Source organism: Podarcis muralis, chromosome 10 (assembly GCF_964188315.1).
Source record: "Podarcis muralis chromosome 10, rPodMur119.hap1.1, whole genome shotgun sequence".
NCBI lineage: Eukaryota > Metazoa > Chordata > Lepidosauria > Squamata > Lacertidae > Podarcis > Podarcis muralis.
In genome coordinates this window covers 4,577,645-4,599,643 of record NC_135664.1, presented here as the reverse complement: position 1 = coordinate 4,599,643, position 21,999 = coordinate 4,577,645, and the positions used below count along the sequence as shown (strand labels likewise).

Genomic DNA, 21,999 nt, shown 5'->3' with positions numbered 1-21,999 from the left:
GGTTGAAATCTAAATCATGACGGAAAAAGGTGTGCATGGCAATGATTCCAATAGCCCACAGGCAGCAACACTGCAGCAGTCCTGTCTCAAAAAGACAGACAGGTTCCATTCACAATCTGTACTTCCTTAAAATAAATGAAGAGCATTTTTACTTCTCTGGACGAAATGGGTGCCTGTGTGGTCTCTGAAGGTCCCAGCGTTGACATTCCTTGCCTGTTTCTGTGTGGTCCATGGGGCCTCTATAGCTTTCGCCATGGCATGTCATGCATTCAGCTGAAAGTACAGAAAAGTGACTCTTTTCTAGGATAGTGAATTGAGCTCAACGCCTCATTCCAATACTGCAGATAAAAGCGTATGTCAACAAATAGCAACCCCCTGTTAGATTCACATGGTCTTCCATCAAATTAATTAAGGTTTTCATCAATTTTTCCCTAATGTGAAATCTGAAGTAAGAATGGAGGTTTCTCTGTTGCCAAAACATCCAAGGACTTTCAAGAGTTTCCAAAAGGCAGCCTAGTTTGAATCTTACAAAGTTTGAATCTTAAATATCAAGAAAATGTTCTCTAATAATGATCAGAATCTGAACTGCACTCAAAAGACAGAAATTCGTGAAGTGTCATATTTGTAAAGTTAATTCTGCTTCTGCACAAAACTGAAATCAACTAATGGTTGGCCTTCTGGGTGTTACCTTCTGAGCAGAGGGGAATGTCACAGGGCTCATGACGCTTCGTTGGGCTGCTTGTAAAGCACCAGGGTCCGCCTTCCTCTCCCCGGGGATTGCGGCAGTAGTTTTCACGTAGATCTTTACCTCGATAGCTCGAAGGCAAAAAGCTAGTTTTAAAATGACAATCATTACAGTATAAGAGCATGCAAGCTTTGTCGCGAACCTTAATAAATAGTTTATCTGAATCCTATTTATTTATTTAATAAATGTTAACTGCCTGCTGACTTTCCTGCACGAGTTAAAAATAATACTTGAAAACTATACAGTAAAGCAGTAGAGAACAAAAATGTAGTCAGGCAAACAGCAGCAAAGAGTATCTGTGATCTAGAACTGCACCAGTTGGTTTTGCCGGTGCCAAATAATATCTTCCTCTGCAATTATTAATTAGACTCTCTAATTTTACCCCCGAGACTACTACATTACATATGCTTATCATCCAGGTCAGGTATGGTATTAATTCATATTATACACCTGAGGACATTTAACAGCAATTGTTGGCAAGAATAGGACAGTATAAACATATAACACCAGTTCTGGCTTGGCTGAACAGGTTACCAATTCATTTCCAGGCTCACTTCAAAGACCTGGTTTTGACCTATCGTATGCAGGTCATATGCTAGAAACATCTCTTTTTTCTGGAGTAAACTGAAGAAGTGCCTTTCTCATTTAGTCCCTATTTTTCCTTATTTCCGCTTCCATGCTATCAATCTTTCATAACCTCTTTGCTAAGGACAGCTTCAGGGAAGCTTTTCTGATAGAGAATTACATTCCATGTGTGTGTTTAACAACTCTTGTGTATTGCAGTATAATGGAAATTTCCTCCCCCACCTCTTTCATCAGAAAGTCCTAAACTTGGGAAAGATAAGCATTAAATGCAAGCCAGCAACATTCAATCCAGATTGCCCTAAATATGTTATCATACAGCCTTTCATATAGAACAAAAAAAAATCTTGTTACAGTTTTGGAGGATGAGATCCAATCCTGTCTACTAGCTTTCCAAAGTTCTGCTGGGACACAAGGGCCAGTTCTTGCTTGCCAGTGCTACATGGGCACATGACTTGGAAGCATAAAAGAATGTCACAAGCAGGCAGGGCTCACCATGAAACATCACTTTGGCAGGCAACTAAAGGAGCCTCAGTGCTGCCTGAAAAATGTGCTCCCAAACTTAAATGTGCTGACAGTGTCTACATATTGAGCATTGTTTGCCTGCACTTGTGCACATACCAAAGGTAATTATGTAGAGGTCACAGGTAAGTGTGCATTGGGTCCCACCTTTATCTAAACACCACAAATAAGCAAAAAGAGCAATTCTAGGGGAAGAACACTTCTAAAAAGTAGCTTGAAGTTGATCACCGTGGTGCTCATAAACTCCATTGTACTAACTAGACAATTCCCAGATAATTTTTTTAAATTTTATTTTATTTTTTGCAGAAAATGGCAATGAAATCTACTCTACAGAACCTTTTTATTACAGGAATTTATAACAAAATCTACTGGACAGAATTTTTCTGCCTTAAGAATCCTATATAAAAAAATATTTTGCATATACAATGAAATCCAAAATAGGGAAACATCTGCTAAACCATGAACCCAGGTTCAGACAACACACTCAGCCAAGTGGTGGCTTGTTCAGCACAATGCAGAGGTAAAATTGTGTTCCTGCCATGGGTGGATGTGGATTTCACCACCACTACCTAGAAGAGGCACAAGAAGAGACTTTTCCAACGGAAAGGGGGGTGGCAGTCAAGGCAAGGTAACCACTCATGGGGAAGAAAACTGGGGCTAATAAGGCCACTCCACTTCTTCCTCATCCTCAAAGCAGCCACAATCTCTTTTCTGAGCTCATTCACACTAAGCCATCATTTGACTTTGTGTTACGTGCAAACTGGGCTCCAAACTTTAGCCATGAATATTTTTAAAGCTGGAATGATCATGAAACCACTCTTTATGTGAAAGAATTTCAAAAGACTTCTCTTATCTGGCTTTTGCAATACTTGATTCTTTATGCATTTCCCAGGATAAGTATTCTTCCCAGAAAATGCCCAAGAACATTAATCTATGATCCTGATCTATTTTACATTATCTGTTTATATTTCAGTGAATGGTCTCCAAATAGAATTATTCCAGATTTAGTACAATTTAACTTCCGTTTTCTCTCCTTACAATATGTTGGAATATCATACATCCAAAAGCACAAATCTAGCCATCCCAGTGTAATAAATTATGGATTAACCTCAACATTTGGAGAGAAAATTCAAGATTCTCACAGTTTTCATTTATCATTAATGAAAATTAAGCACTTCGTCTGCTTTGAGGGCCCCCATCCTGCCCTGCCCTCCATCCAGCACTGCTGTCTCAACGTACAACACTTTTCAAGAACCACTTCAGCTTTTCTGATGTATATATGGAAATCATTCTAGTGTACACCTTAAAACTAAAATGATAATGCAACAAACTTGTGTTTCCCAATATGTACACCCTACAGAGATCATCAGCAGTCTTAGATCTGCAGGTGCATCTGCAGATCAACTGCCCAGTTGTTCATATGACAGTCATCTTTCAATGTCTCAAGGACTGTCACACAAAAGATGGAGTAAGCTTCTTTTCTCCTGCTCCGGAGGGGAGGACTCAAACCAATGGATTCAAGTTAAAAGAAAGGAGATTCCGACTAAACATCAGGAAAAACTTTCTGATGGGAAGAGCTGTTTGACAGTGGAATGGTCTCCTTTGGAAGCTGGTGGACTCTTCTTCCTTGGGATTCCTGCATTGTATGGGGTTGGACTAGATAACCCTTGGGGTCCCTTCCAATTCCACAATTTTATGATTCTATTATCAATGAAAGGAAAGGAAATTGGCAGGAGAAAGTTATATAAGTCTGGGCTCTTGTGATCTCATCAATCTTACCTGTGTTCATGAGGTATTGTAGAATTCCATGCCTGACACCGAATGCCACTTTTTGTGACTGATATGGTTCCCTTATAATTTGCTCCTTTACCAATGATACAATTTCTAACATAGTCTGTGGGAGATGAATCATAAAACAAAGCAGATAAATGGAAGACCTCACATTTTATTAGTGAATAAAAATGCATAGAAATTTAGCAAGTGTACCTTTATACTCACACATAATAAGGGTCAACTCATCTTGCTTTGTGCCAATTGTTCATGACTAGTGCAATTTTTAAAAATCTAAAATTTCATACAATAATTTGTTAAATGTTTTGGCCAGTATCCAAAGAACTGTGCAACTAATTCTGCGCACCAAGGGGGGCTCTGAGCTTCTGTTTCTCAAACAGCACCACCCCACTGCCAAATGGCAAAGAGATGAGAGTCAAAATAGTTCAGGGAATGAGCCTGCTGTTCAAAGTAAACAACATCAAATCATTGGCCACTTACAAGTCCTTGGCCTTATCTATATTTTTTCACTCTTTAAAACCTTTGTTGGGACATAAGACAATGTTCTGTTTAGTTCCCCATCCCTGTATTAAAACTTCTATAAAGGGAGGGGGGCTCACAATAGCCAATGAGACATTATACTAACTCGCTCACTCAGGCAGGCTTTCTTGTCTATAATATCATGGCTAACGAATAAGCAACTTACCTTTCTTTTCATACAGGTCAAATGTGTTGTCTTCCCTGCTCCTCACTCCATTTTCTAAGGCAGTAAAGGAAAACCAATGGCAGCGTTTGGAAGCCTTATCAAATGCAAAAGCCCTGTGCAGAAAATGGGATGAATAAATAGTAAAATTCTAGTAAGATGTCCAACTCTGTATGGGAAGGAAGAAGTCTCAGTCTGACTGAGGAGACTCTCAGGCCCTTGACAGACAGAATGCAACATCTGGCCCTAACAAATGCTGAGGTTTTTCCTCTGAACTTCCATGAATCCATTCCCCATTCCCCTCTTTCAAAATGGGAACGAATCACTAGCGGGTTCAGGGAGATCTTGCATTGCTACCAATAATGAAAGTCAGATACTATTTGCTACTCATTGTTAGAAGCCTAGAAAAGTACAAACGTTGCTGGTGATGATGATGATGATCCAACAGCTTCCAACCTTGCTTCCAGTGGCTCTTGGTGGGTAGGAGCGATGGCTGTCCTCACTGACATCACATGATGGCTGTCACGTTTCTCACCCCAAGAATATCTCATGGACTTTTGCTATGTTATTATGCAACATTATTCCCTACTCTGTTCCCAGTAGCAGTGCTATGTGCCTGAGCCCAGCCAAGTGGGAAGGAAGGAAGGAAGGAAGGAAGGAAGGAAGGAAGGAAGGAAGGAAGAAAGAAAGAAAGAAAGAAAGAAAGAAAGAAAGAAAGAAAGAAAACTACCCTAAACTCAAAAAACCATGTCCTCAAAAAGGTCTTACAATCTCACATACACACACAAATCCAAAATCAAATCAATCTTGAGGGGGGAGGAATTTGTACTCTATTCTACACAAAATGCAATTTAACCCTCCCCCCCCCCAATCCTGGGCCAAATAGTTTCACCTAGTTTTAGTAGAAATCTGCTGCCTCATCTTCTTCCTTGTTGCATCTGTTTTGAGAGAGGGGACAGTGGGCTGTCCAAGTGGCTCTTTGGCCAGAGCTGGGAATAACAATTTTCAGGAGTCATTGCAATATGCAGCACCATTACCACAGAGGTGCCATCAATATAAACTGGAAAAGCCAAAGTTTTAAGGAAACAGATCCGCCCACCTGCCTCACTGCCTCAGTCACCTGGCTCATCTCCCAGGTCATGCTCTGAAAGCTCAGTGATTATGCTATCAATTTAAATGACCTGAAAGAAATCTCCCTTTCATAACTGGTAGGCTACAAGATATGTTGGGAGCTATAGTTCAGCCACATCTGCAGGGTCAAAGGTTCCCCACATCTGCCATTGGGCAACGTAAACCAGAAGAAAAATTTGGACACATTCCAAAATGGAAAAAAATATTCTTTTGTTCCACAAAGACATATAGGATATCTGCTGCTATAAGCAGAAAAGCAATCAGCAGCCAGATAAATGGAGAATAAGCAACTAGCAATAATAATAATAATAATAATAATAATAATAATAATAATAACAACAACAACAACAACAACCACCACCACCACTCTGGGCAGCTCCCATCATCATCATCATCATCATAACAACAACAACAACAAGCATTAATAGTAACAATCAGATCCTATATAAAAAGTCACATTAACTTTAAAATAAACAACATATCAAATAAAGCAATAATCAATAATCCATTAGGATCCAATACTAAACAGTAAAATTAAACTAGCCAAACCATTATATGTATCACAAAACTGTCTAAGGTGAAATCTACACACATATAAAAAATGCTGTGAAAATGCTTTTTTAAAAAAAGTTTTGAAAAATACATTGAATTTTGCATAGCCCAGTTTCGCCATCTAGTGTCACATTTGTATATTGCACTTCATAACACATGTAAAACATTTTATTTGCAGCTATATAGCTGAGTCCTAAGTTTGCAAAATACATGCACGTGAAGCTGATTTGGGCAATTGCCTGAAAGCACTTCTCTCTTAGAAACTCTTGGCTCTGGGCAATTCCTTCACTTTGTTCTTTTCCAAATGGCTGACCACCAGCAAATTTCAAAAAAAGACTCTCCACATTTACTTACTTTTAACACCTCATTATCTTCCAACTTCTGAAAACATGATCTCATTTTATAATATTTTATAGCCTTTTCCCAAGCAAGTTCAAAGCAGTAAAGTTGTCAAAGTGTCATAAAAAACAGATAAAACCAACAAAACAAGAAGGCTAGAAATATCAACAAATTTATTAGGAGGCTATTCACCCCCTCACCCTTCGCCTGGTACCCCAGGACTGCCTTCAAAAGAGATCAGTAGCAGGAAATGAGTTTATGCAATTCTTCCACAACCGCAGGGGGAACAACAATAATCTGAACAGGCCTGAAGCCATACAAACAGCGCACCTAATATCACCTAACATCAGCTCAGCCAGCCAGCTTCAAAAATGTTTTGCTCAAATGCTCTTCTAAAAAGCAAAGTTTCCTCTTGTCTATGGAAGCTTGTCAGTTAAATACCATGATTCTTGGACTAGACTAGTATTTTGGCAATACTAAAAGCAAATTAAAACATTTCTTACTTGCAAGAGAATGGAAGTCCTTTATTCCTGTTGCATCTTTTGGCGCACTGTTCCGTAGTATTTAGCAGCTTGGTCTTCACTTTCAGCGCCTTGTCTATTCTCATTAATGTGGCATCAGCTGTCTTCCTGTAGTCATGAAGGGCATTTCTTTTCCCTTTGCCTTCTGCAGAAAGAAGTAACAGGTTCATACAGGAAGCGCTTTTTTTCTAAAGAAATGTTTAGGGAGACTCCCATTTTCCTACTCATATTTAAATACTGCCCCCCAATGAGGCCAAAGTTAGAATCACAAAATGTTTAGGAGTATGCGTCCCCCTAGAAAAAAGCACTATATACAGGCATATACAGGCATTGGGACGTGGGTGGCGCTGTGGGTTAAACCACAGAGCCTAGGACTTGCCGTTCAGAAGGTTGGCGGTTCAAATCCCTGCGACGGGGTGAGTTCCCATTGCTCGGTCCCTGCTCCTGTCAACCTAGCAGTTCGAAAGCACGTCAAAGTGCAAGTAGATAAATAGGTACCGCTCTGGCGGGCAGGTAAATGGCGTTTCCATGCGCTCTGGTTTGCCAGAAGCGGCTTAGTCCTGCTGGCCACATGACCCGGAAGCTGTACACCGGCTCCCTCCGCCAATAAAGTGAGATGAGTGCTGCAACCCCAGAGTTGGCCACGACTGGACCTAATGGTCAGGGGTCCCTGTTAGCAATGCTAACAGAAATTCAGGATCCAGCAGTAATTGCAGATTTGGGCTATAAATTGGGGAGATGTGGCAGTAGAAAGGTGATGATGGAGTGGTGGTACCTGAAGGAAAAGCAGCGATGGAAAAATTACTCTTTGACTACAGGTGTAGCTTAGGGGGTTTGGTGGGCCCAAGGGATGGTGCAAGACCTGACAGATTGCATAAACTGAATTCAAGCTGAGCCAAATGCTTCTTCCCTCACTTTTGTGGGACCATTCATCTCTCTTGAAAGTGAGGGGGATATTCAGCAATTCGGGGGGCGGGGCGGGGGGAGGCAGGCAAATTCTGAAGTGGTGGCAATCTTACTTTTATGATTCCATGATTCTATGATATCAGAAGCTGGAATTGCTTCTGTAATTCCATGGATGTCCTGGAGAAAGAGGGACACTTGGTAGGTATGTACTAGTAGGCCAAGAAAAGAAGCTTGGAGGTTTCCCTGCCAGGGCTAAAAGAAGCCAGATGGGGGCACAATTTTCATCAGAACTGTACTGCAAGAAGCAAAGGCTTATATCCTCCTCCCTGTGCACTGCAGTCCTAGAACATTTGCAATTAAATGCATTGGGTTTTCTCAATGAAATAAATCAAATAAAGACACAGCGGGAAGTTTATCATCACATCTAGTAAAGGGAAAGGGACCCCTGACCATTAGGTCCAGTCGCGGACGACTCTGGGGTTGTGGCGCTCATCTCGCTTTACTGGTCAAGGGAGCCGGCGTACAGCTTCCGGGTCATGTGGCCAGCATGACGAAGCCGCTTCTGGCGAACCAGAGCAGCACACGGAAATGCCATTTACCTTCCCGCCGGAGCGGTGTCTATTTATCTACTTGCACTTTGACGTGCTTTCAAACTGCTAGGTTGGCAGGAGCTGGGACCAAACAACGGGAGCCACTCTGTCGCAGGGATTTGAACCGCCAACCTTCTGATCAGCAAGCCCTAGGCTCTGTGGTTGCAGGCTTGCTTCCAGCTGGTTTTGAAGACAATGTGAATGCTGAAGGGGATGCATGAAAAGTTGTCAAGACTACTTTGTCCTAATGTGGCCCTAGAAGTAGTGTTAATTTTCACTTAGGGGAATTCTAACTGCACACACCAAAATGGGAAAGGACTGCTAAAGCACCGACACATACACACCCAAACACACCGGAAACCTCAACAGACAGGGTGGTAGACTGGATAAATTGTTGGGGCTTGCATTTGGAAAAGCCAAATTCACATTCCCACTCAGCTGTGATGTGACGCTCACTGGGTGGCCAAATACTCTCTCTTTCCACCCCACCACCGCCTAACCAACACAGCAAGCATAAAATCCCACTCAAAGGTCCTCAAGGGTGGCCTAAAAGTGTAACAAATAAGCACAACAAATAAGTATTCAGCCATTTGGAACCCAAGCTGAAGCCTTTATTACTTTTACCCACTGGTTTGCATTATGATCTTCTGAGAATAAAGCTGATTTCACTTTAGCAAAGAAGCTACATCAAATGTAAATCTAAAAACAACTTAAAAATAGTTGAGTGCCAGAAATCTGTCACGTTACTGCACATGAAGTATACTTTTGTTTCTCCTTTTGCAATATTTCCTTCCTTCCTCTAAAATACATTGCACCAGTAATAAGCTAAAGAGGTGTCACAAGCAATCAAGATTACAACAGAGGTTTCCTAGAAGGCCTTTTTTTAAAAAAGCAACTGTAGACTTCTACATCTCGTGGCTCCACCACATTTTTCGATCTCAGTGACAGCTTGGATGGCTTTAAAAGAGGATTATACAAACTCCTGAAGGAGAAAGCTGCCAGTGGCGGTTCTGCTCAGGTTCTGGTTTCAAGCTTCCCATTGGCATTTGGTTGGTCTCTGTGAGAACAGAGACTTGATGGGCCGTTGGCCTGATCCAGCAGGCTCTTCACAGGTTTTTAAGTGTTATATGAAACTTTCTCAGCACCCCTCCTCTCCTCTATCCCCACCTTCATGATATGCAGCAGATTCCGCAGACCTAGCTGGCCTGACCTTAGGTCCCCCAGCTGCAAGCCTGTTGCCACCAGGCAATCCATCACTTTCCTGTATGGGGACTGCCTGGTGGTAGCAGTGGAGAGCAGCAGCAGCAGCAGCACTGTATTCAGCACTGGGTGGCTTGGAGCCACAATTTCCCTCAACGGTCCCTCAATACACCAATGAAATTTAAGTGGTGCTGCCAAGCCACCTGACACAGGAAAGCTTATGGTAGTTATTATAGCAGTGGCAGTGTTTCTGAAACTTGGGTCTCCAGCTGTTGTTGGGCTACATCTCTAGCTAACAGGACCAGTGGTCAGAGATGATGGGAGTTGTAGTCCAACAACGGCTGGAGACCCAAGTTTCAGAAACACTGGAGTAGAGCAGCAGGATGCCCTGTCAAGGCAATGGGGTCCCAGCAGCTGCTCAAGGATGCAACACACTAAACCTTCACCTGTAATACCATCTACAGACTTTTGGCTGGCCGTTAACAGCTGCGTAGCTTGAGCCCTTGGTCCCTATAGAAATGAAAGTAGGTCTACTTCTGAAGCACCCTTCACATATGAAGGAGATGCTTCCACATAGTGCAATCTCCCAAAACTGGGAGATCCATATAAATGACAATGATCTTGCAAGTGGTGCCAATTGTTTGGGCCTTTCCCATCTAATTAGCATCTTTCCCTCCACTTGTGATTGCATCATTCACTCACAGTTCCTTCACGTGTTGAATTTCCTCACTCTGTAGGGAAGCACAAAATGTGTGTCTGAGTCATGGTGAGAAACGTAACGCTGGAACAAGGGTAGGGTACCCTTTCAGCTCCATGGACCAAATCCTTATCAAGATCAACCTTGCAGGCCAAATTTGACAGATGGGGAGGGCCAGTGATGTGGTGACATGGCATCTTATTCCTGGGATAGCTGACAGCTCAGGCAGCAGAGAATGAGATTCTTAATCTCAGGGTTGTGGGTTCAAGACCCACGTTGGGCAAAAGATTCCTGCATTGCAGGGAGTTGGACTAAAATGACCCTCATGGTCTCTTGAGACTCTGCAATTCTATTATTCTATTATCATTATGACATCACATGATTGATAGGTGGATTGTCCTCCCCACCTCTCAAAATCCCTTATGCACCCATCAGTCCGCAGGTGACTACAGTATCACAAAGAAATCACCCACTGGGAACCTGCTGCTTTCACCCCCTCTAATAGTGGACATAGCTAGTGCCAACAGGACCATGGCCACAATGGGCCACTGGGAATCAAGAGGGTGGTATCAGAAAGCTCAGAGGAACCCCAAGGTTTGCAGAAGTACCAAAAAACCCTTTGAAAAATCCTGAGGGGGCACAAAGCCCCCAAACAGCCTACACAGCAAGCCCAGTAGCTATGAAATATTGAGTGTCAACGGGAAAATAAAAAATAACATATAGTCAGGGAGTGGAATGCTTGAAATATTTAAAGTTTATAGTATCCTGGAGGAAACCATGCCTGGCTGGCAAGAACCCTGAACAGGAGAACTTCTGCAATGAGGTGGGGATATGCTGCAATATTTTGTTGCAAATACCACCTGTATATAACCGGTGAAACTAGCATTCTTTTCCAAGTACTGCTGCACATTATGCAGGGGGGTGGGGAACTCTGAAATAAATAGTGTTATAAGTTTTTGTTTTTTGGGGGGGGAGCAGGCTTTATGCCAACTCATTCTAACTCCTGGATTCAGCAAGTGTCTAAAACATAAGCCAGGCTAGCTTCCTTGTAAGGTGATCACCTAGGCGATGGGCTATTGAGAGGAACAAAGAAGTGGATCTGTGCAAGATGGCAAGTGGGTAGGTCCCCTTCCCTAAAATGTTTGCTTTCTCTTGGGATTCAAGGTTGTGGCTGTTGGGGAAGCAAGGCCTTCTTGAGGTGTTAATGCTGTGAAACCCTCCATCGTAGGCTCAGGTTGTATATATGTGTAAATAAACCATGTATCATAAAGACACCATGTAATGCTATAATTCATTGCAAAGGAAGCACAAACCCTGGGTAAATGCCTGGAACCCTGAAATCTCACACTGCTAGAAGACTGGGGTAGAACAATAGTGCATTAAAGTGAAGAAACATGAAATCTCCAAACTCTCCAAACTGAAAGGAACTTTAACAGAGGAGGCAATTGTATACAGCTTCCATTTTTTCCCTGGACTTATATAAAATTGAAGACATGCCAAAGAAAAGATTACATCTTTCGCATTAGTAGGTGGAATGTCAATAGATATTTATCTATAGAAAGAGCTCCTGACTAGCCCTTAACCATCAGCTTAAAAAAATGCAATCTGTAGTTTTGTTTTGTTTTTAATTAAGAAAAGAATTTCACTTGGTATTGTGTAAGACTGCTTGTTAGCAGTTAGCATATGGATAATTCAAGTCAAATAAATACTAAAAATCAAGTAATTTGTAGTAAAACATGCACACGCAACTAGGTCACAGCAAAGTTACAAAACAGATTTACAAAGTACAGTCAAATACAACCCCAGGGCTAATAAAATTGAACTCCAGCTCAATTGATTTTTAAGGGAAAACAGCAACGAATACGCTGGAAACAGCAATGGGTGAGGGAGAAGGCAATTTTTAGACAGTTTGGTATTTTTAAACACTTTACCATTTTTACCAAGGAAATGAATGTTACCCAGTTATGATATACATTACATTGTCTTTTTATCTTCTTTGCAATCCATTTTTTTAGTATATTATCAAGGCTTCTGTTTGTGCAATTGTCACATAGACCCTAGGAAAAGAGAAAGGATTTGCCTTTCATCTGCATCCTAGCTTCTGGTACGTGTTGCCTTCACAACCTACATCAAGAAGGACTACCAAAGCAACAGGCAGTAACAAAGAGCCACACATGCTGTTTTATACTATAGTTAGGGCTGCCATACACCCGGATTTTCCTGGACATTACTGGGGTTTCAAAGGCAAAATTGACGTCCAGGGGGAATTTCTGAAAGGCGGCGCTTTGTCCTGAATCATAGGCAAGTCAATCGAAAAATCACATTTTGGGGGGGGGGTTGTCTTAAAAAAGCTGAACAATATTGGGGTCTTTCTATTGGGGTGTCCTGGTTTTTACTTTTTGAAATACGGCAACCCTAACTATAGTTGGAAGGTACATGCCTAAAACAGGGATGGCCCCTTTCTTCCTTCTTCCAGGAATAGGTTATCTGCACATCAGGGTGGTTTGGCAGCCTGGCATAAGGTTTTGTTCTGCTGTTGTCCCTCTGATAGGCATCTACAATCTAGATACACATCGGACGAACAGCAGCACAAAGCTTCCAAACAACGAATAAGAAGCTTTTGTTTCGACGTTCAGCTTCCTCTCCCACCAGTAATAACGTCACCAAAGTTTCCACTCCTTTTCATAGGAAACAGTTCCCTTATGTGACATGTATAATTTTATAACTGGTGCCATTTTTGTTTTTGTTCTGCTAATGAATATAAGTAGCCTGTGCACTTCATTGGGTTTGAATTCAAGTGTCCTCAGCCCAAGTCAAATTCCATATCCAACCCCTCGACTAGCTCTTGCAATTTTCTTATCTTAGTCCTGAGGAGTGGGTTTTAATAGGTAAGAGAGGATAGTTTAATTAGAATTTATCTCTCCAGGCACCCATGTGTGGGGGTTGAACAGAGTTTGAAGTCCCATCCTTAGTAGCAAAATTGAAGCATAGGAATTAGGCTGTAAAGCATGGGTAGGCAAACTAAGGCCCACGGGCCAGATCAGGCCCAATTGCCTTCTGGATCCAGCCTATGGATGGTCCGGGAATCGCTGTGTGGATCACCAGTGTGCACGTTCTTTCTCTCTCCCTCCCTCTCCCTCACACAGCAGCGGCGCCACCTCCTGGCTTCTCCTGGCACCTCCTCCCTCCTCCTGGCTTCTCCCTGCCCTGCCTAGAGGAGGAAGGGGGCTGGGCTTTGTTGGTGCCATCAACAACAGCGCTAGAGCGGCTGCCATTTTAAGCAGCCCCTCTTTGGAGCCCTTTTGTGCGCCGCTCATCATCCCTCCACCGCTGCCAGCCTCTGCCACTCGCAAGACACAGGTAAGCAGCTACCGGGGCTTGTGGTCCTCTTCCATAATCCCCCCAAAAGAATATAGTCCAGCCCCCCACAAGGTCTGAGGGACAGTGGACCAGCCCCCTGCTGGAAAAGTTTGCTGACCGCTGCTGTAAAGCATTGCTTCGAACAAGTCCAGCTACAAACTAAGCTGGCTCCTGCTTTTCCTACCCTGCCTAACAAAGAATTAGACAGCAGACTGGAGAGTAAGTTTAAAATATGATGTACAGCCATACCTTGGGTTAAAGTTGCTTCAGGTTGAGTGCTTTCGGGTTGCGCTCCGCGGCGACCCGGAAGTAATGGAACGTGTTACTTCTGGGTTTCGCTGCTCGCGCTTGCGCAGACGGTCAATAGGATGTCATGCGCATGCACAGAAGCGGTGAATTGCGACCTGCACGCGTGCTGATGTGGGTTGCGTTCACTTCAGGATGCGAACGGGGCTCCGGAACGGATCCCATTCATATCCAGAGGTACCACTGTACTTACTTATAGTCATGCATCAGTTCTCAGCTACAGCAGTAGTAAAAACTATGCAGATAAAATACTTCTATTTGCAGTAGAAACAGGCATATGCCTGGCTGGAGCACGTGGAGGGCGTGTCTGCCCCCTCGCTGGTCCAAGGAAGAAAATGGGAGGGAAGAAACAGGAAATACTTTTTTGATTCTTCCTGCTCAAGAGAAAAGGGGAAATGACATCACACAGAGCCCTCTCTTTACCAATTACATTTCTATGGTCTGAGTCTCTGCCTACCAGCAATACAGCTCTGTGGTCAATAGCCCCTAAACCTACTAACTACAGTCATACCTCGGGTTGCGAACATGATCTGTGCGGGAGGCATGTTCGCAACCCGCAGTGTTCGCAACCCGCAACACTGCGTCTGCGCAAGCGCAGGATGCAATTCATATTCATCCTTATTGATTGGGAAGGAGAATCTGGAAGGGTAATAGTGTGGCAGGGTATCACATCCAAGAAACCCTGAACACAACAATTGGTGGGGTGGCTCCAGTTCCCTGGGCATCCCAGCTAGAATCAGGGCGAGGGATGAAGCAAGATATACATCCAGTGAGTATTAAATCTAACTCCACGTTCTATGGCTCTCCACTTGCACGAGTTCAAATTACTACAGCAGCAGTTGTAGTACTTGTGTAGAAATGCAAACGAACAGGTTTAATACTTGAGAAATACAGAAGTGTCGTTCTTCTGTGAAGTTCCTGCACTGCTTCGTTAAGGCTAACTTCTAGCTAAGTATTTTGGTTTGGGCAGGCCAGCTTCAGAAGACCAGGAGGATAATATGTGGACAAGTTCCTACACACGGAAAAAATGAATGATGATGACAGGTTGAAAAAGCAACAATAGTTGAAAGCAGAAGTGAATAAATATTACTGCACGGTGAACAACCCACAGAAGGACTTCATTAAAAAATGTTAGCTCACCATGACATTTTCCTGAGCTGAGTTATACAGAAATACATACCAAATTAAGAAATGAGGGCCGGGAGGAAAGAGGAAGAATCACCACATCCCCTCCTGTGTTTGGAACAATGAATGGCCATACCTATTCCCCAGCTTTTCATATGTGCATCTTTCTATATGATGTGCTCCCTGATCAATCAAGTTCACAGTGTGCGATAGCATAGGCAAAACAATTGCTCGCCAAACACAACAATCACTGACATGACATGCCACTATGACAGGTGTGGAGAACCTTTGGTCCTACAACTCCCATCAGCCCCAAGAAGAATGACCCATCCATATTATGGGAGTTGTGGTATAGCAACATCCAAAGGACCAACAGTTCCCCATACCTTCTCTATGAGAATGATCTGAGAAGTAGGAAGTCCTTGTTTGAATTATCACATCCAGCACGAACTCATTGGGTAGCTTAGGCCGGCAGCGTTGGACCATCGCACAAGGAAGCTGCCTCCACAGCTCCCTTGCATTCTGGATCCAGGCCCCAAAGGCCCAATCCAGGTGCGGTTTCCTTCCCCGCAGCTCTGGCCTCAGTGATGGAGCCTGTCATGGGGGCACCTAGTTGTACCTCAAAAAAATGTACCTGGGGCCACACCCTTCCAAGCTATACGACTGCCTTGCTCTATATTACCATTCAGTGTGTGCGTTCCAGATGTTGTGGACTAAATGTCCATCAGCCTTGGCCATCAGAATCAATGGACAGGGATTTGAGGAGCTGTAGTCCACAAATAACTGGAGGCCCCAAATTGGCTATCCCTGTGATTGAATATCCACTGGATTCCTTTCCAGCACTGTGGATTTCTTATAATGGGTACAATATTTATCAGATCATATTAACTAAAGATGACATGTGCATTTGAAGCCGAGGTGTTCCAATATGCCTATTTGAAAAACTGCAAGCAGAATCAACGTGAGCACAATTCCCCACAAGCAGTTTCCCTCTTGAATTCTGCTTGTTCCCTACCCCAGCCAGTCCCCACTTCCCCAGGTCTGGACTGCCTGCTTACTGGAGTCTGGTTATCAGCACCAACATTGTCCTCTGTATCCATGACTATAGACTGCAAAACTTGCTGTTCCAAAAAATAGCTAATTCTGGTCAAATAATTTTTTGACAGAATTACAAGCCTGGTAGATGAAGGGAACGCAGTGGATGTAGCCTACCTTGATTTCAGCAAGGCATTCGACAAGGTGCCCCATGATATTCTTGTAAAGAAGCTGGTAAAATGCGGTCTTGACTATGCTACCACTCAGTGGATTTGTAACTGGCTGACTGACCGAACCCAAAGGGTGCTCATCAATGGTTCCTTTTCATCCTGGAGAAGAGTGACTAGTGGGGTGCCACAGGGTTCTGTCTTGGGCCCGGTCTTATTCAACATCTTTATCAACGACTTGGATGATGTACTCAAGGGCATCCTGATCAAATTTGCAGGTGACACCAAACTGGGAGGGGTGGCTAACACCCCAGAGGACAGGATCACACTTCAAAACGACCTTGACAGATTAGAGAACTGGGCCAAAACAAACAAGATGAACTTTAACAGGGAGAAATGTAAAGTATTGCACTTGGGCAAAAAAAATGAGAGGCACAAATACAAGATGGGGGACACCTGGCTTGAGAGCAGTACATGTGAAAAGGATCTAGGAGTCTTGGTTGACCACAAACTTGACATGAGCCAACAGTGTGACGCGGCAGCTAAAAAAGCCAATGCAATTCTGGGCTGCATCAATAGGAGTATAGCATCTAGATCAAGGGAAGTAATAGTGCCACTGTATTCTGCTCTGGTCAGACCTCACCTGGAGTACTGTGTCCAGTTCTGGGCACCACAATTCAAGAAGGACACTGACAAACTGGAACGTGTCCAGAGGAGGGCAACCAAAATGGTCAAAGGCCTGGAAACGATGCCTTATGAGGAACGGCTAAGGGAGCTGGGCATGTTTAGCCTGGAGAAGAGGAGGTTAAGGGGTGATATGATAGCCATGTTCAAATATATAAAAGGATGTCACATAGAGGAGGGAGAAAGGTTGTTTTCTGCTGCTCCAGAGAAGTGGACACGGAGCAACGGATCCAAACTACAAGAAAGAAGATTCCACCTAAACATTAGGAAGAACTTCCTGACAGTAAGAGCTGTTCGACAGTGGAATTTGCTGCCAAGGAGTGTGGTGGAGTCTCCTTCTTTGGAGGTCTTTAAGCAGAGGCTTGACAACCATATGCCAGGAGTGCTCTGATGGTGTTTCCTGCTTGGCAGGGGGTTGGACTCGATGGCCCTTGTGGTCTATTCCAACTCTATGATTCTATGATTCTGACAGCAAGTTTCTTCTTGCCCTGCACCAGCCATTTTTGTATATGTAATTTTCTTTTTCTTTTTTTAACCCTGAGATGCATCACTTTACAGTTGTTTGCACTGAAATGCATTTGCCATTTGCTATCCCATGACTGCTAAGCTTACTTAGGATTCCTTGGTGGCATCCGTTGTATTGGAATTACCCTTGCAAAAGCCATATTGGTTCTGCTCCAGCAAGACTTGTTCTTCTATATACTTGATCATTATGGGTGGTGTTCAACTACGTTTTGCTCACAGTAGACACATAGGGGTGTTTAAAAAAACAAACAAACAAACAAACAAACAAACCTGCAGCAAAACTGTCATTTTCCTGCCTTTTAAAATCTGTCATCCAAATTCCACAGAGTGTGTGTGTGCACTTTGTTCTCTGATATCTATACCCATTTTTTTTTAAAAAAAAAGTTTCATGAGGAACAGCCTTCACACACCTATCCATCAGCCCTCAGAAGCAGAGATCCCTCACTCTATAACAGAGAATGCACATTTCCACTCTAGCTTTAGACCATGTTATAGAGTGAGATAAGCTTTCCCCACTAAGAGGCTTTCCTTTCTTTGATTTCAGTGGATGATTTTCCAGTTTTTACGCAACATCCTAATCTTGAGCTCTTCAGCTCCACTTTCCTCATGCTGCTCTGCTCACAAAAATAGCTTTAAATAGGAAAAGTGGAGGGGGGAACTCTGATAAAGGGGATCAAATGCTCTGTGCTTTAGGACTCCCCCCTCTCTCTCACTCTCTCTCTGTGTGTGTGTGTGTGTGTGTGTGACCAATAAGCAGCTATTGGCACTTTTCACCAAATGGATTCCATTATCCAAAAAGAATACAGTCTTCAGACTGGCAGAATATCATTTTAACTGCTGACAGCATACGGCATAATAATAATCTACAGCTGAAAGAATAAATCACTGCAGGCTAATGACATGTAGTTATGTAAACACAGAGCCAACAAGACACAGCAAAATCTCTACTATGCTTCTGAATATTTTGATTGACCAAAGTTCAGATTTTCTTCTTCTGTGATGTGTGGCAACATGAGTCACATGGAAAATGCCATGAAATGTGACCAGGAGCAGGCATGTTTGCAGGAAACTCAGCTTCCTTGTTAGGTGGTTTATTTACACACTTGAAGTCTGAGTACTCTGGAGAGGTCGTGGCAAAAGCATCCACACCATACATTTAAAGCACTCTTACACCTCTTTAATAGCCAGGGGAAATCCTGGGAACGGCAGGTTGCTAAGGGTGCTGGGAATTTGTGAGGTCAGCACAATTTAAAAGTCTACAGTTCCCAGATCTCCTGGTGCACATCAAATACAGCACCCTTGCAGAGAGAATGGGATGCAGCAGATTCCTATTCCAACTCAAAGATGGCCTTGACTTAATAATTCTCTCTCAAACTAATCTAATGCACAGGGTTGAGCTAAGGGTGTAGCATTAATCCACTATGAAGAAATTTGGCCAACAGATTCTACCACCAAAGTGTTACCATAATTTAATAAATCCAAAATATAAGGTTTAAAAGGGGGTCATGTTTTTAATTAGTTGATCACAAAAATATATTTAGGAGCAATTATAATCTAAAGTTTACTGTCACTAAGATATATAGACAACAGATTTTCTAAAAGCTCGGGGAAGTGTCACAAACTTTTATCTGTGATTTTTCATAACTTATATGAAATGTATATTTTGAAAGCGATCCAGATCCAAAGCGATCTAGAGCAACTCACAACTGAAAAAGTCAGCATGCATTTTTATAATTGAAGTCCCCCCACATGCCCTCAATAATGTGATGCAATTCAAATAAGTTGTGATGTATAACAGAGGTCTTGCTCTTGGTTGAAACAAACAAAAACCTACTTTGCAAGTATAAACATTTATGTTTATATATTTAAAACTTGGCCAATCCAAGACCAACCCAGACATCCAACAGCAGAATAACCATGATGTAATAAGACTATTTGATTCCTAGACACTTGCAGTGATCAACTAGATTAGCTTCTGGAGTTTCTATCTATTTCTTTGAGAGCTGATATTAAGAATGTTAATATAAACCCTGTAGCAAAAATTAAAGTAACACTTTCCATAACAAAAAATTAAGAAGAAAATTAATGGTGGGGGGGGGATATTTGTGTTTATAATACTGTATGGAGTCAATCTATTATTTTCCCCAGCATGTGAAATATTTATATTCTATAAATAAGACTGAAATAAAATGGAATTTGTCCATCCAAGGATGCACTTTGGGGATGGAAATGAAATAAAAACTTGTCTTCATCCTAAATCACATTAACTGGTATCAAATGTTAAAAGTGATTGCAGGAGAGAGAGGCGGTAGGACAAGAAGGATGCTGAAAGTATGGGGGAGATCATGTTAGTGACACGGAAACTAAAGTTCACCTGGACCGTCATTAAAATAAATAAATAGAAAAAGCACTTCGTATCAGACAAACTACTGGACTATCAACTCTACACAGCTGTATAAATAAGCTGCATTAATAGGATGTATAAATAAATTAGAGGAAGTTAGCAAAGTGCCTCCATCATGCTGTCAAAGTTATCTACAAAAAAGGTACACGTGGTTCCAAACCGATAAGCAGGTATATCTGTTTCCACAACATTTGCCTTAGCTAACTTCAAAAAAGAGAAAGAGGGACAAAAACCCAACGTGTTTCCTTTATAATAAAAAAATATCCCCCAAACAACGGAGAAATACAAGCCCCGTCCCTCCGGTGTTCCAGTCCCATGGAAGACACTCAGAAAACAAAAAACCAAGTCAGCAGTTTCCAGTTGTTGATTGCTTATTGTTTGCTCTTCCTACTTTCCACAGCCTCGGGAACTTGATTGGCTCGGAGATGAAATGTTAATTAACTGGGTCCAGAAATAGACAGTTTACTGCACTGGGCACACACAAGGACATGGCCCTCATTGAGGTGTTCGTTCCAAGCCTTGGAACTAGGTCTCCTGAGGTTAGGATGCTCACTGTTGTCCTCATACTGCTTAACATGTAATCAATTACACTGCAATAAGGGACAGATGTTTCCTCTTGCCCCATCACAGCTGAGAGAGCCTAGAAACAAGCAGTGAAATAACTCTCCCGCTTCCCCTTAGATCTGCTAATCTGTCCAGTTCACAAAGATTGCACATATGTAGGTCTTTGGGCTCCGAAAACTGTGCACATGGGAGTGCCTTTACACAGAACAAGACAAATTCTGCAGCAACATCCACAGTTATCTTCCTGCACAGATTCCATGAAGTCTTTTTAGATCTACTGTATTTACAGGAACACTTAGGTGGGGCAAAATACATTTCTGTTTTGATTTCCAACCCAGCCAAGTCTCCCACTGGTCCTTCACTTGCTCAGAGAGGATAACGGGGTTTGCTTTGAGGCGGATTTTTATTTCGCTGTCGCTTTCTGGCATGGATAAAAGGGAACCATATTCGATCCAGACACCTGAATGATTTGATGCCCTACTACAAGCGTCCTGGGACACGGATCAGGGGGTGTAGCTTTAGCCCTGTCCCGGGAGGGGACTTCGCAAAACAAACTTAACCCTTTAGTTGCCGGGCGCTTTTCACACGTTCATTCGCCCTCCGGACACCCCTCGCCAGAAAAAAAACATAGAAATAGATCTCGTCATGCATTTGGATACATCATAAGTACAGAAAATTCTCAATATCCCCCCCTCTCCCGTAAATGCATACTCGCGCGCGTTCACACGCACGTGTGCGCGTGTTCCCAACACAAACGTGCGGAACTTCCAATGCACACAAGCACATTTGTTTAAAAAGGAAAACGAAAAGGCAAGAAGTCCCGAGTGGCAAACGACCGAGCAGCTCCTTGAGGGAAAAGGAAAACCAGGAGCCGAACTCACCTGCCCAAGGGATGTTGCTGATGGAGTGAAGGAAGAGTCCGAGGGGCAAGAGCCGGCTGGTCCACATGGGGGCTGGAGGGGCTTCGGTCGCAGCGGAGGGAAGAGGAGATGCCCAGCCGGCCAAGAGAGGAGACGGAGCGAGCCGAGCTGCTGCTTTTTATTGCGATGAGCCAAGTTTTGTTGTGTGATTAACTGGAAAGCTCCGGGTCCCAACTCCCTCTTACGGTAAGAAAGTGTTTAGACAACACTCCCCTCCTCCCTCTCTCTCTCTCTCTCTCTCTCTCTCCCCGCCTCTCCTCCAAGCCAGTCCAGAGAGGGAAGCGCGAAGGGCGCAGGGACCCCCGCAGACACCGACGGGGGAGGGAGAGAGGCGGGCGCGGCGCCGACGACACGCGCCCAGGCTCAGCGGGGGAAGCCCCGAGGCACGAGGCTGGCGGGACGCGGGGAGCAAGCACGTGTCAGCGGACCCCTCCGAGGAGGGGCAGACAGAGAGGCTGGCCTGCGGAACGCCCTGCCCCTAGAAAAGGAGCGGGCCAGGAAGACGCTTTATCTAGTTATCCGTTTGCAAAGATGTTGTTGTTGAGTCGTTTAGTCGTGTTCGCCTCTTCGTGACCCCCTGGACCCACGCCAAGCACTCCTGTCTTCCACTGCCTCCCCCAGTTTGGTCAGACTCATGCTGATAGCTTCGAG

General features: G+C 43.3%; 1 protein-coding gene across 5 annotated transcripts in view; it reads right to left on the bottom strand.

Moving 5' to 3' along the window:
• The window catches only part of HGF (hepatocyte growth factor), a 58,157-nt gene extending 36,566 nt beyond the window's left edge, over positions 1–21,591 (bottom strand). Inside the window, exons 1-6 of one of the 5 annotated variants that reach the window (XM_028746063.2) lie at positions 21,310–21,591; positions 6,848–7,010; positions 4,326–4,438; positions 3,629–3,743; positions 689–816; positions 153–273 (exon numbers count right to left, since the gene is read on the bottom strand). In XM_028746063.2, the coding sequence (XP_028601896.2) occupies positions 153–273; positions 689–816; positions 3,629–3,743; positions 4,326–4,438; positions 6,848–7,010; positions 21,310–21,376 (707 nt within the window). In that variant the 5' untranslated portion in view covers positions 21,377–21,591. Of the gene's footprint in view, positions 1–152; positions 274–688; positions 832–3,628; positions 3,744–4,325; positions 4,439–6,847; positions 7,011–14,176; positions 14,252–21,309 lie in introns of those variants that run through there. The other 4 variants (XM_028746061.2, XM_028746062.2, XM_028746060.2 and 1 more) reach the window with 4 other exon arrangements.
• Positions 21,592–21,999: the final 408 nt, after the last annotated feature.